We start from the raw sequence: 14,701 nt of genomic DNA, 5'->3' as shown, positions 1-14,701 counted from the left end.
CCAGGGACCACAGAGGTTATTAGAATCTGGAGGTGACGAGAGCCCCCCTTTGGCCTTCACTGGCTACTGTACAAGATTGCTTAAATAGTTCAACAGCAATTCTCCAGATACAAACAGAGCACTTTGCTCTAACAAGACCGGACGTCTCGACTGTACAAATCTTGGTGACACAGATTTTTTTTTCCAGTGTAGTTTAAACAAAAAGTTAAACTTTGACTTTGTTTATATTTCTAACAAGCGATGTCATACTGCCCCCATGTGAAAAATGATTCATCACTTATGCATGTTCACTTTTCTTCTTTTATCTACCCATTCCATCTTCACATGGCTACATTCAGACCAATGTCTAAAACTAAAAATCCACTAAAATGTAATTAAATATCGCGTCAATGGCTGAAACACAAACCCATTCATGAAGCAAGGGCTCAAATTTCACTGAAGATCAAACATCAAAGATGAAAAAACAACAGCAAGTGTGACCCTGTGGCTCCTGAAACATGAGCCCTGACAGAGCCTTGCTCGAGGGTCCGATTCCCTGCTCCTTTGTCAGCGAGGTGCTAAATAATTCGAGAAAATACTATCCTGTCACTTTCGCTGTTCCCAGCTGGAAGACACACGGACCAGTGGACCAGTCACTAGAACTCTCTCTCATGGGGCGCCAGATGCAGTCTCTCTGAGTAGTAGGGAACACCAGCCTTTGGTAACCGCAGATAGAGGATTATCTGGGTCACCCGTGTCGTTTCCATTTGTATTTTACTACACAATCTGTCCTTTGGAACTTCTTTCTGTGAGTGTTTTGACCCTCTTCGAAGTGTCCCGCTGACGAGGGCCTCTCCATCGATGTGAATGCTGAAGAGGATCCAGAAGAGGTAACACTGCACCTTAAGGCTGTCGTTAAACTTTGATGAGCATCTGCCTGAAGTTCTCGTCAGTGGCAGTAGTTATCTTAAGAGACGGAGGATCCCGTGAGGACCATGTGGAATCATGCCTGTCCATCTCTTCGGAGGAGCAGATCATACAGGAATAGAAGAATGGTAAGCGCTCTGGCCTATAATTATTTTCCATTTTCTTTATAAAGTTGCTTATAAGTTGTTAATGTCTTTATAAATGTACCAATTGATACACCCATAGTCAGTATGGCTACCAGGGGGATTGATCACCAATAGTCACTCTCTAGTAACTCAATAAATATTTAAGTTATCCTTCATAACCAGTGAGACATTTGCAATTATAAATGTTAATAAATCAATCAATAATAAATCACATCTGTTGTTATACATGTTAATACGTTTCTAATACATGTATTTTGCTCCAGATGCCCTGCAGCTGTCTTCATAAGTATAACAGCCAAAGTGTAATGTCACATGTCTGATATATAAAGCATCAATAAATGATGATTAACCAGTACTAAAGCTGTTAACTGCTAACTTATAAACCCCTTACAGAGGGGGCTGGATTGAATTAGTAGCCTGGCTAACGTGGTCGTCTCTCCTCCATTACTCCGTTCAGTGATGTCATGCTTTGGTGCGGATGTGGCGTCCTACTGGTTCTCTGCATCTGTCCACTAACGTGCCTCACGATGTCCTCCTGTCCGCCGGGCTGCTGTTGTCCTGGACCAGGATTTCTGGTTCTGTGCGAGTCCCTGAATCTCAGGTCCCTTCCTCGCCCGGTCCCTCTCAGCACCTCGGCTCTGTCCGTGGCCAGGAACCAGCTCTGTAACGTGGACCACCTGCTCCGGGCCCTCTCCAGCCTCCAGGAGCTCAGCCTCAGTCACAACCTGCTGGCCCGCTTCCCTCGTGGCCTGCCTCCCAGCCTGGAGTCCCTGCTGCTGCAGGAGAACCGCATCACTTACATCACGGCAGGTTCCCTGAGGCAGCTGGGGAACCTCACTCATCTGGACCTGGAGGACAACCGCATCCGGGCCATCCAGCCAGGGGCCCTCCAGGCGCTCAGCAAGCTGCAGGTCCTGACGCTGAAGGGGAACAACCTCAGCAGCCTCCCCAGGAACCTCCCCCCATCACTCACCCACCTGGACCTCTCAGCTAACTGCATCTCGACCCTGGACCTGCCCTCGCTGTCCCCCCTGGTAAACCTGCAGGTCCTGAAGATCAACAGCAACTGCCTGCGCTCAGTCCCGGACCGCGCCTTCGACAGGCTGCCACTTCTCAGGTCTGTGGACCTCACAAACAACCTGTGGGTGTGCGAATGTGACATCTTGTATCTGTACCGCTGGCTGCTAAACGGGAGGCTGAAGATGGCGACAGACTTGGTGTGCACTGAGCCCGGCCATCTGGCTCACCGTCTGCTCCTGAACCTCTCCGTCATGGCTCTCTGTCCTCGCGTCCTGACGCCAAACGAGAGGACGCCACTGTCCCACCTCAGCTCTGCGACAGTGAAGCCGACAGAACGAAGCTTGTTTGAAAACAAGAAGGATTTAAGAGACTTGCAAATATCAAAATTAACCACTGTTCCTGTGTTTTCCAAAGATGTTCCAGAGACTCGTTTGTTACTTGAACACTTCACTTTACAGACGCTCACCTATGAGAAGTGTTTAATTCTAAATAAAACACAGTCTGTAAGCCCATCAAACTTAAAGACTGTTACGTATCCTCCCGATGAGGAACAGAAATGTCCAAACATCACAGGTGGATACCCTCAGAGTAACACGACCTCTGCTGGAGAGACACAGTCGTTACTCCCTACGAACAGAGACGCACCCTGGCTCACTCCAGCCCCAAGACAGTTCACACAACAAAGCTCTGCAGTGGTCATCTCTCTGCTCACTGTGCTGTGTGTATTAATAACTCTCCTAGTGATGGCGGTGCTACTTGTGTTGAGACTGGTGCTTCGGCGCCAAATGAGGGTGGCCCCGCTTGATGCAGGGTCTGTTGGATGACATCGGCACAGACTCACTGGAAATGTTTTTATTCGTTTAATGCACAATATGAACAGTCGGATACAATATTCTGCATCATGGTGTTGTAAGTGTACTTCAGTTCTTGACTTGAACCATCAATGAGGGAGCAGAAGTTTTACACAGTCAAGCCAAAATAAAAACAAAATACACAGAGGGAAAAAAGCCCCTGCCCTTCAGTTTCTGTGTATGATGCATCTCCTGTCTTATTTTTGTAGAAAAACACAACAAATTGGGAAACAGTATTCCCGCATCTCCTGTCTTATTTTTGTAGAAAAACACAACAAATTGGGAAACAGTATTCCCAAATATTGTGATCTCTGATAATATGATGAAATTAATTCATTAAACACCGTTAACACCTGGAACTTGAACATCCAGGCTTGAGTTCAAGAGACTAACAATCACACAGCCTTGAAGGTTTATACAGGCTTTAAAACTCCCAGAAATCCCAGAGGGGAGCAAGACCTGATGTAGTATATTGGCAGCTCATCCTCCATACAGCACTTCTCTGCTGCAAGACACCGGATGGTGCTGAAATATGGATGGGATACCGCCATATAGGACGGTAAATAACAGCACTTTAACCGCTGGCCTTCACACGAGTCTCCTCCTTGTCCTGTTGTTTTAGTCTGTAGTCAGACAGCGCTGCCCTTATGGCATCTTCTGCGAGCACTAAACAAAAAGGAAGAAGATGATTTTAGAGAACATTATGAGGAGGAACTGCAGAAAAAAAAGCTGTGGGAGTGTGCAGTTAAAATTAAATTACTACTGTGGTTACTTTTCATCAGAAAAACTTTCTATTTTCGACTTTATGCCTTTTCAGAGTAATTTATTATGAATCTCAGAAACATGCAACTTGAACTAACTGTAAAGCCAAATCTGTGCCCTGAACTTACTAGAGCAGTGGAGCTTGACTGGAGGAAGGCAGAGTTCTTTGGCAATGTCTGTGTTCTTTATCTTCAGAGCATCATCGATCTGTAGGGTGAGAGCAGAATGAACAGACCAACAAACTAACCTAAACACAAGATACATTTAAATCCTCTACTTTTTAAATTACCTCCACCAAAAAGGTTATGATTTTAGTCGATAGCAGGATGACAGATGTTTTTTAAACTTGGTGAAGGGTGGGACATGGTCCAAGAAAGAACCAATTAACATTTGGACTGGCCCCCTCTGATCAAGGGGCGATCCAGATCCAATATTTTTTTACATGTTCACTGATTTCAGAGGGGATAATTGATGCATCTGTGTAAAAAAAAATAGAATATTTGGGAAACCGATAACTAATATCTATGCGTGTGTCCTATTTGGTGCAACTTGAATGTAAGGGGACTGCTGGGCCTTGGCAGAGGTTGAGTTTTTTTCCAACTTACCGACTTCCCTTTCACCCATTCTGTTGCAATAGAACTGGAGGCAATTGCTGATCCGCAGCCAAACGTCTTGAATTTTGCGTCCACTATCTTGCCATTTTCATCCACCTGGATCTGCACACAACACGGAATCGGACATGTAACATGTATTTTTCACAGCAGACACTTTGAGCCGTCAAATGTGTAAATAATAAGATGGCTGATCAGTGTGCAGCTGTCATGCTGGTTCACATTGTCTTTTACAGAGTCAGTGTCGATGTTAAGTGACACCTGTGGTTTTCCTATGATATGTTAACATGTCCTCTGTGAAAAATTAAATAAAAAGAATTGAAGTCATGGCGGCTGTTGCCGGGTCTCGGCCTCCACCTTCTTTACCTGAAGCTTCATTACATCACCACAGGCTGGTGCACCCACCAACCCGGTCCCCACGCTCTTTGAGTTTTTGTCCAGAGAGCCCACGTTTCTTGGGTTTTCATAGTGATCCACCACCTTCAGGATAAACGCACAAAACAAAGTGTCGCTGCTGCTCTTTGAGGAAACCAGGAAAAAAATCAGTAAGTGGCTCGGGTAACGTTAGCAGCACAAGACGAAACGTGTAGCACCAGTGAATTGTCGACAGGCTGGTTTCATTTACAACTTACAAAATGTATATTTTGGTCTTTTACCTTTTTGTGATAAGAACAAACGGGATTTAGAGACGGAACCAACAACCTACGGCTGAACAACAACAGTGAGGTCGCAGAGTTTCGTAGAGACACGGCCGCCATGTTTACTTCTTTCTTCTTCTTCTAAAGAAACTCCTGAAGGTTATATCATATAAAGCACAATGCTGCCCTCTACCGTTTACAATGCGGCACTTCAGTTACTATTCTAGAGTACGTTCCAATATGACAGCCTGAATATAGTGCAAAAAAAATCTTATTTCAGCAGAATCAGTATAATTATTAGTATTAAACGCAGCAAGGACTTAAAAGAAAGAAACTTGGCGATCAAAGGTCTTAAAGAAAGAAACTTGGCGATCAAAGGTTTAATCGCGTATCGAGCCGGCCGTACCACGTGACTGAGGCAGGAAATGGGGGCAGTGAAACGCAATGGACCCCCCCCCCCCCCCCCGCCTCACATTTTGTGGAATTGGGACTTTATTGTGGGTTTGTTTGCAATAAAAAGAAACCGCCTGAAACCAGGCACTGTGGAAGAGTAAAAATGTTGTCCCAGGTAACACAAGCACAATCACATCACAACCATCTGCCCAATTAGTTTCCACTTTCTCTTTTGACCCCGCCATTGTATGGTTTGGCATCACAAACATCAGTCCTTCATTTATTCAATTCAAAGCTTCACACACCAAAGCCATGGTGTCATTATAATCATTCTGCCTGTTTTACATCTATTGTACACTTGATGGCGCAGTAGAGCAAATTAAGCACCATGAAGCTTCGGCCCATGGCCATGAGTGAATCAATTGGATGGAAAGCTTCAATGCTTCATGAAGATTCATCTCACCATCACTACTTTCGACCCTCTAACAAACACCAACAAATAGTTTTTTAAAGTATGTTAAATTTCCCAGTATCTAAAAGCCAAAAATATAAAAGTAACTTTTAAGTAAGGCTGTCAAATATATGTAGTAAAGTAGAAAATATTTCTCTGAAGTGATTATCAAAAGCAGCATGAAATGACACGGACAGACACACACGATAATATGTTCATCTTGTTAAAGTGCTTAGTGCCTTACCACAACTATCAGGCGGAATGGCCTGGTCGGTAGAGCGTTGGTTCAAAGACCCGGGTACGAATCCCATACTGAGCCTATTTCAAGCAGATTGTTTTACGAATTCTAAAAAGTGGCAGAATTTCTCCAGTTAATTGCTAAATATCTTACACTAAAGTAAATTCAAATTAATTAAATATAAAAACAGGAAATATTTTAATTAAAAAATAAATAAAAAAAAGCTGCCCGCGCAATTCCTGCGCAATAGGCTTCTGCGCAGGATGTGCACGCGCAGTTTTTTGTTTTTTTTCATTATATTTTATATTTTATTTTTCATCAACATTTCTCGGCGCTGGTTCAGGGGTAAATGATGCTGGTCTTCACAGGTGACTGACCTACACAAGCCTGTAGCTGCCACCCCCCCTCACAGGAGATTATGTGCTTGTGTGTGTGGCCGTGGCCGTGGCGCACTCAAGTATTTAACATGGGTGAGGAAACGAGGCTGACCGCTTTTCGCAGCTCTTCTACCTCCGGTGAGTCCCCGGGGTTAGAGGATGACGGTGTGACGTTCATGTATTGTTTTACATTGCATGTGTCACGTCATGATAAATCAGTCTCCTATGTCGCCTGTACCAGGAGCCGGTCACCAGTCACTGGTGATCTTGGCTTGCTGTCTGGCCGGTAACCAGCCGTCCGGACCGCTCCGTGAATAAGGAGGAGGACATGTTTCTTTTCTTGGAATGTGGCCACTTTATTTCTCGGATACACCGCAGGAGCAACACGCATCACCTCATTCCCACTTTCAACCTTAACACTATGACATGAACTGAACTATGAACTAGTTCAGAATTTAAATGGTGAACTATGAACGTGAACTATTCATGTTTCACAAGTCAACAAGCACAGAAGTATGCAAGTTTGAGAAAGGCCTCCAGTCTTTAAATCCATGTTTAGTTTTCCATTAATGAAAGGAAGTCAGTTTTTCTTAATTAACCAGATAATGAAGTCTACTAACTACTAGTTTTCCAGTTGCTCAAGCCTCCTGCTGAAGGCAATTCTTTGCATTATAAATATTCCATAAATTATATCCTGTATGAGTTATTTAACCTTTTTATTTTGGTTTAACTCTTTTAATCTAGTTAGCTCCTTTATTCTGTTATTATTATTAGGCCCGAGCAACGAACAGTGGGAGACAGTGAGGCCCTATTGAAATTGTAAGGATTATTTTCATTATTTATTTTTTCAGGCAAATGAATTGGCTTTTTGAAGAAATTTACATGCTCAAATTCTTACCGAAATTTGCAGAAAATTGAAAACTTAACGTAAAGTAAAGTAAGTAAAGTACCGTTACGTTACTTGTATGAAATAAATAATCATCTCGAAATAAAGTTGCCGTTGGCGGGACTCGTGAATTTCCGTGGCGGGCTCGGGCTCCGCCTCCCTCGGCTGCACTCCGCCTGTTACCAGGCAGACGGACTCTTTTCCAACATGGCAGCGCCGAGCAACGCAGAGCAAACGCAGTTGCAGGACATGGAGGAGGAACAAGCTGCAGGGATGGAGCGGAGAGAGATGGAGTCGGACGAAGAGGAGGACGACGAGGAGCAGGAGGAGGAAGAAGGTATGGGAGAAGACGATTCAGACGACGAAGAGGACGACTCCTCCGAGGACGAGAAGGAGAACGAAGCCGAGATCCAGCGTCTGGAGGAGCAGGTGACTAGCCAACAACCGAGTCGTGCTAACTTCACTACCGTGCTAATGGGACCGAAGGGGCGGGAAACCGCAGCGTTAACCCCCTGAGATGCTCTGTGTGTTAGAATGAGACATGTATTCACGTTAGCTGCTTCCACACTGAACAAGTACACGAGCGCATAGGATGCGACGCCATTCATTTAGCAGTCGTGGTTAGCATGTGATGCTAACGTGCTGTCTGGTGACACATGGGTCTTTTCTGTTGTGTTAAATAAGTAGGATTACTTCCGTCTCAATATATATATATATACTATGTTATATAGTCTGTGCTTCTACAACAACGAAGTCTTTATTTACTTGACTGAAGCATGACTGATTACACACAGCTTCCACTTTATTAGGTACACATAGCTTAAACTAATGATAATACTGCTACAGATCTTCCAATCGTTCAGTTAGTAAGTATAGTTGAAACTTCTAGAGAACTGTTGACTAAACTTCATTCATGTTTTAGAGGATCTTTGTGTTGCTGCTGTTGCAAAGTAACACTGGATCATAAACTACAGCCTCCACAGGGATCATACTGAAACTATCAGCTAAAAGGAGCCTCTGAAAATGATTTGTTATGATTAGATTTAACTTACTAACTTACTTTCATTGTTGATCAATGTTTCTTTTATGTTGACCAATAATTTTTTTTTTTTAATACCCCAAATTATTGATTACACGAAAAAGGACAGCTCCTCTAAATTAAGAAGTAGAGACAAGGGGTTGTTTGGCACTTTCCCTCAAGAGTCACTTCAGCACTTCAATCAAAATATTTACCAATCAGATATTTTCAGCACCAGTATAGTTATTACCCTGGTTGTGGTTTTAAATATCATTAGTTTTAGCTTTGACTACCCACTAAACCTGCAGCTGAGTGTATATACATCTGTGGTACCCAGGCTGGGTGATATGTCTAGATTCTGTCTCATATTTCATGTTGTTAATATTTTGGTTAGATTTCTGGCTGTAATTATAATATCAAAACTGTTGTGATCAATGTCTGTGAAGTCATTGCTGCTGATATGGATGAGGATGTTTCCTCTGGAGGGGTAAATACATCACTGAGTCAATTCAGCAGAGAATGGGTTAATTAGGATGATATTGCTATTGTTATGCATCACCGACAATCACTCTGTCTTTTCAGCTGTCAATCAACGCTTTCGACTACAACTGCCATGTGGATCTCATCAAGCTGCTGCGGCAGGAGGGAGAACTGATTCGACTGCGGAAGGCAAGGCAGAAGATGAGTGAACTCTTCCCTCTCACTGAAGGTCGGTGTTTGTCTCAGATGCTTTGAGTTAACAGCAGCCCTGCAGCAGTTGAGCAACCCGAAATTTCATTTTGTTTAATTCTGCAGAGATCTGGCTGGATTGGCTCAAGGATGAGATCCGTCTGACTGAGACTGAGGAGGAGTCGAACCGGGAAACGGTGTATGAACTTTTCGAGAGAGCAACAAAAGACTATATCTGTGAGTGCATTGCAGCATTGTTACTGCCTTCGATCTGACATTCGGACAATAACACACGCTTAACATTTTTCAACCACAGGCTTAATATTTGTTTGCACTCTTTGTTTTTAAACCCAGGTCCAGATATCTGGCTTGAATATGCTCAGTATTCAATTGGTGGCATGGGCTCACCAGGGGGGATAGACAAGGTGAGATCCATCTTTGAGAGAGCGGTGACGGCTGTGGGGCTTCACATGAACAAGGGACAGACGGTGTGGGAGGCGTACAGAGAGTTTGAGAACGCCATTCTGTCCACAGTCCAGGTGAGTGTTTCCATCACAATAAGGGATCTTATTACATGTGACAAATTGAATGCTAAATGGTATTAGATAATTAGACACTTATAACTCTTTTGGCCAGCAGAGGAGTTTGCCTTTCTGTTTCTGTAAAAATACTTACAATGGGAAGTCATTTGATCTTAGACTAATGGGTCTTTGCTACATGTTCACACATCTGTTTTTTCCTCAGCCTCCCCCTGGCAGGATTTCCAGCCGCGAGGAGCAGGAGCTGCTCAACACTCAGCTCGAGCGAATCCATACACTGTTTCGCCGTCAGCTAGCCGTCCCCTTAATGGGTAAGCATGGTGCCACTTCTGTGTAGACACGTTGCTGTAAAAGGGGCAGGACTTCTGTTGTGAGGGCTGAATACATAAAATAAGAAGCTGCCTGGTGTGATGAATATTGTCTATTGTTGTAAATGCAGATTTAGAAAGAGAGCACTCAAGATTCGGAAGTGGACAAAGGTTCACCAGAATGTTTATTTGCTTTTTTTATTATCGCCCAGTTGATACATTGAATGTTACTTTTGTCAATACCGTATGTGGGATGAATCTTCACTGATAATGGACATGCTTGTGCTCCATTGCTTTGTAGACATGGAAGCCACCTATGCAGAGTATGGCGAGTGGTCTGAACACGGGGTTCCTGAGATGGCCATGAATCTGTACAAAAAGGCTATGCAGCAGATGGATAAGCGCAGATCTTTTGAAGAGTCACTGGTAATGTACTTATCGTTTGCTTCAGTTGTTCTCCTTAAAGTCCTAAAATCATGTGCATAGTTTATTTCATTGTTTAACATCTCTGTGCTGTTCTTCTGCAGCTGGTAGCAGAGCCCCCGAAGATGGCAGAGTATCAAACCTACATTGACTTTGAACTAAAGGAAGGCGACCCAGCTCGCATCCAGATAACGTTTGAGCGGACTCTGGCGGAGAACTGCCTGGTGCCAGACATCTGGGCAAAATACACCTTGTATCTTGTGAGTATTGGTCAGTGTTTGGCCTGGTGCTGTCTGTGATATTAGCTGTGTAGAGTTTGGACTTGTTTCACACTCCATCTCTCCTACTTCAAAGTGTTTTCATTTATCCACTTATTTTATTTATTTTTTGCATTAGTCATATATCAGTGTTAATGTGTTTTTTTTACAGCATGTAAATTAGGCAGACAAGCATATACATGAATGTGTTAGAAGGAAATGTAGGTGTTGGATCTTCAATAGGAAATATTTCAGCCTCATTAGGACTATTAATTTAATCATATTTCTTCTCTATGAACCTTCAGGATCGTCAGCTGAAGATCAAGGACTTGGTTCTTCCTATTCATGAACGTGCTGTCAGGAACTGTCCCTGGACCATGGGTCTGTGGAAGAGCTACCTGCTCGCTCTGGAGAGGCATGGAGCAGAGCATCAGATTGTCTCAGGTCACCAGATAGCTCTGTTTTTCATTTATTGTTGTTGATGCGTATCTGTGATAAGTGTACTGAAATGTACCCATATGTTTTATTACACCGGGATGTGTAAGATGTTGAGTGGTCCCTATCTTGAATATGTTTTAAAACTCTAGCCCACTATGATGAAATCTTAAGGGAAATCCTAGACCCACGATGGTACCTTTGATCGTGTTTCATAGGCGCCACATGTGATGCTGCTTTTTCACCAGGGCGATATTTGTTTTCTTTTTTGCATTTTTGTGTCTATCACTGGAATTGCAGAGTCCAGTGCATGTCTGAAAACAGCTTTATTAACATAATGTTCATTTTTGTAACACAGAGGTTTTTGAGAAGGCGCTGACTGCCGGTTTCATTCAAGCAACAGATTATGTGGAAATTTGGCAGGCGTACCTGGACTACCTGCGGAGACGTGTGGATTTCAGTAAAGGTGAGAGCAGCTGTGTGTCAGAAACGGGAATAAAAAGAACAAATTCATTTTTCCCCCTGCTGATGTTGTTACTTTTTTTTAAATTTTTTCATGTTTCAGAATCAAGTAAAGAGTTAGAGGAGTTACGAGGAGCCTTCTCTCGATCTCTAGACTACATTAAACAAGATGTGGAAGAAAGTAAGCAGATCTCACTACGATTTATTTTTTGCGTTGTATTCGTGTGAATTTCACATAGTGACTCATGTTCTTGGTGCCGTGGCTCTGCAGGATTTGGTGAAAGCGGAGATCCGTCTTGTATCATTATGCAGATCTGGGCGAGGATAGAGGTAAGAACTGTTACAATGACGTCCGTTTTCAAGAGTTTGATTTCTTGTTTGGTTGTGTGTATTTGTGTTAGGTTAGTTAGTAAAAGCTCAGAGATTTATAACTACTACTAATTTTCCCAAAATGTAACAGTTTTAGTGGATTATACTATTAAAGATATTTATTAAGTGATTTAAAGTTATTTGAAGACAAAAACCCTATCACTTTTACGTGTAATAAAACAGTTTGAATAAATGTTGATAACTTTCTTTGTCCACCAGGCCCTCCACTGCAAGAACATGCAAAAAGCCAGAGAACTGTGGGACAGCATCATGACAAAAGGAAACGCTAAATACGCCAATATGTGGCTGGAGTACTATAACCTTGAAAGGTTTGTCAGTATTTTTGAGAAAAGTTTATTTAAAATGAAGTACTGACCGCTCAATAATCTAAGAGGATTTGACTCTATAGGTCTTATGGTGACCCAGCTCACTGTCGGAAAGCTCTTCACAGAGCAGTTCAATGCACCACTGACTATCCAGAGCATGTGTGTGAGGTCCTGCTCACCTTTGAGCGAGTGGAGGGTGAGTCACAACATTAAATCCTAAATTGACATTAAGATAAATGCGATTTTTCCTGAATTACATTGTGCCTGTATTCTGCGTCAGGTTCTCTGGAGGGCTGGGACGTGGCAGTGCAGAAGACAGAGACCCGGCTGACCAGGATCAATGAGCAACGAGCAAAGGTAAGAGCATGTATCAGCAGTGTGAAGTGCAGGAGCATCAGTAAGCTGCTTTTGGCTAATGTTCCCATGCTGTGTCTGTTAGGCGGCTGAGAAAGAAGCCAACTCTGCTCGCCAAGAAGACGAAAAAGTGGATCAGCGGCGGAAATCAAAATCCGATAAGAAGTCTCAGAAGAAGGACCAGACTAGAACTAGATTTGGAGAGAAGAGGAAAGCAGAAAATAATAATTATCAGGGCAAGTGGAATGAAGACTCTGGTAAGATTGAGTGAATTATGGAATTTTAATTTTTTAAGCCAAACTAAATTATAGACATTAATCTATTTCTCTGTGACACAACAAGCTCCTAAAAGGCACAGAGGCAACGGGGAGCAAAGCAGAGAGGAGCACATGGAGACCGAGACAGGACTCTCTGGCAGAAATGCCCCCCCTGGGTATAAGGCGGCTAAAAAAGGCCAGCAGGGAGCCATGGCTGCTGCTCAGAAGCCAAACGATGACAAGCCAGAGCTGCGAAACGATAACAGCAGTGTGTTCATCAGCAACATGGCGTACACCCTGGAAGAGCCGGAGTCGAAGCTCAGGACGCTGTTTGAGACGTGCGGTCCCATCAAAGAGGTTCGCCCTGTCTTCGGCACCAAAGGGAACTTCAAAGGTTACTGCTACGTACAGTTTGAGTCCCCGGTGTCGGTCCCTGAAGCCTTGAAGCTGGACAGACGGGAGGTGGAGGGCAGGCCCATGTTTGTGTCACCTTGTGTGGATAAAAACAAAAACCCTGACTTTAAGGTAAATAATCTATCTATCCGTCTATTATATGCCACTTATTTTAAATCGCATTGACTTGATTTATTGTGACATATTGATGGGTGTTACTGAAAAATGTGTAATCAATTCATTTAAGCCACAAGGTGTCCATCATACTTTGTCTGGACCGAGACTGAAACATAGATTAAGTTGAATCTATTTGGTTTAAAAAGTGTCTTAAATTGGGGAACCACACACAAACACTGATGACATCTTCACATCCATGTCCCTGTAGGTGTTTAAATACAACACAACCATGGAGAGACACAAAATCTTCATCTCCGGGCTGCCGTTCTCATGCACCAAGGATCAACTGGGGGAACTCTGCAAAGGCCACGGCACCATCAGGGAGGTCCGATTGGTCACGTATCGCTCAGGAAAACCCAAGGTGACGTATTTAAAGTGTGCTCTTGATTGGGCTGATGGTTACCACTTAGGACTCCACACACGCGGAGGAAAGTGGAGCTGTAATGGGTCGCTAATATTGTTAACCATCTCTTGCTGTGCATCTCTGCAGGGTCTGGCATATGTTGAGTTTGCAGATGAAACCGAGGCGTCTCAGGCTGTTCTGAAATTAGACGGCACTGAAGTGGAGGGCAACAAAATCTCTGTTGCTATAAGTAACCCTCCTCGGAGAAGCATGGCCGACTTACCTGGTTCCAGTCGACTTATGGCGGACATAATGCCTCGCCAGGCTTTTGGAGCGTAAGTTTATTTCTCTGCTTTTCTGCAAGTCTGCCATTTTCAAAATTGTAACTGCACTGATACAGAGCTGGCTTTTCCTTCTCCAGGAGAGGAAGAGGCCGCACCCAGCTGTCCCTGCTCCCTCGCTCCCTGCACCGACAAAGTGGGCCCGCAAGCAAAGTGGAGAACGGGTCCGCAGCCGAGCTGGAGCCAGGACCTGGCAGCTCATCAGCCAACGCAGCCGCGGAGACGAAACCTTTGTCGAATTCAGACTTTGCCAGGATGCTTCTCAACAAGTGAGAAGACGAGCAGGAGAACCACACTGAAAAACCTTCTTGTGTCCTTACAAATTAGTGTCTGTGATTCTTCTGTAATTGGTTTCCTGATTTTCCTTTGATCCCAGTCCCGTTCCCTTAGCCGCTACTGCGAGACGGCCTGAATCGCCACAATCTCACCTTCCATCTTAAATCCTGTGACAGATCGATTTTGTGTGGTGTGTTTAAAGATGGCTGACAGGCAATTTTATAAAAACAAGTGTATCATATCTGTGTGTAAATATACTGTAACTATTGTTGTATGTTGCCAGGTGTCTTTCATTTGTTGTAACGTGAAGGGGATTTGAACGAAGCAGAGTATTTTTTTAAATATTCAGAACAGACAAACTTGTGAATGTTGTTTAAGAAAAAAAAAAAAGATAAAGAAAAAAAGGGTACATGCAAAAGTGTAATATAGTTGGGGTGTGTGAGTGTAAATAAGGTGAGTGTGCAACAGTGATGAG

At 43.5% G+C, this 14,701-nt stretch overlaps 3 protein-coding genes across 3 annotated transcripts; 2 read left to right on the top strand and 1 right to left on the bottom strand.

Annotated features, from left to right (window-relative positions):
• The first annotated feature begins 1,220 nt into the window (after positions 1-1,220).
• si:ch211-191d15.2 (vasorin) lies at positions 1,221-2,896 on the top strand. The gene has a single exon (XM_062380992.1). The coding sequence runs from the start codon at positions 1,517-1,519 to the stop codon at positions 2,894-2,896; it is 1,380 nt and encodes a 459-aa protein (XP_062236976.1). The 5' UTR covers positions 1,221-1,516.
• A 21-nt stretch (positions 2,897-2,917) lies between these two features.
• iscua (iron-sulfur cluster assembly enzyme a) lies at positions 2,918-5,092 on the bottom strand. Its single transcript, XM_062382751.1, has 5 exons — positions 4,953-5,092; positions 4,663-4,776; positions 4,291-4,401; positions 3,814-3,892; positions 2,918-3,589 (listed from the first exon to the last, which is right to left on the bottom strand). Exons 1-5 carry the CDS (start codon positions 5,052-5,054, stop codon positions 3,498-3,500), a joined length of 498 nt encoding a protein of 165 aa, XP_062238735.1. The 5' UTR covers positions 5,055-5,092; the 3' UTR covers positions 2,918-3,497.
• A 2,362-nt stretch (positions 5,093-7,454) lies between these two features.
• On the top strand, positions 7,455-14,497 carry sart3 (spliceosome associated factor 3, U4/U6 recycling protein). The gene is made up of 19 exons (XM_062381989.1): positions 7,455-7,708; positions 8,880-9,006; positions 9,093-9,203; positions 9,321-9,505; positions 9,711-9,816; positions 10,115-10,239; positions 10,341-10,496; positions 10,799-10,937; positions 11,287-11,394; positions 11,494-11,571; positions 11,662-11,720; positions 11,979-12,088; positions 12,169-12,281; positions 12,366-12,442; positions 12,525-12,696; positions 12,782-13,221; positions 13,475-13,627; positions 13,757-13,944; positions 14,031-14,497. The coding sequence occupies exons 1-19, from the start codon at positions 7,487-7,489 to the stop codon at positions 14,221-14,223; spliced, it is 2,862 nt and encodes a 953-aa protein (XP_062237973.1). The 5' UTR covers positions 7,455-7,486; the 3' UTR covers positions 14,224-14,497.
• Positions 14,498-14,701: the final 204 nt, after the last annotated feature.

The sequence above is a fragment of the Platichthys flesus genome, chromosome 3, assembly GCF_949316205.1.
Source record: "Platichthys flesus chromosome 3, fPlaFle2.1, whole genome shotgun sequence".
Lineage (NCBI taxonomy): Eukaryota > Metazoa > Chordata > Actinopteri > Pleuronectiformes > Pleuronectidae > Platichthys > Platichthys flesus.
The sequence above is the reverse complement of the archived record's forward strand: the minus strand, read 5'-3'. Positions and strand labels throughout refer to the sequence as shown.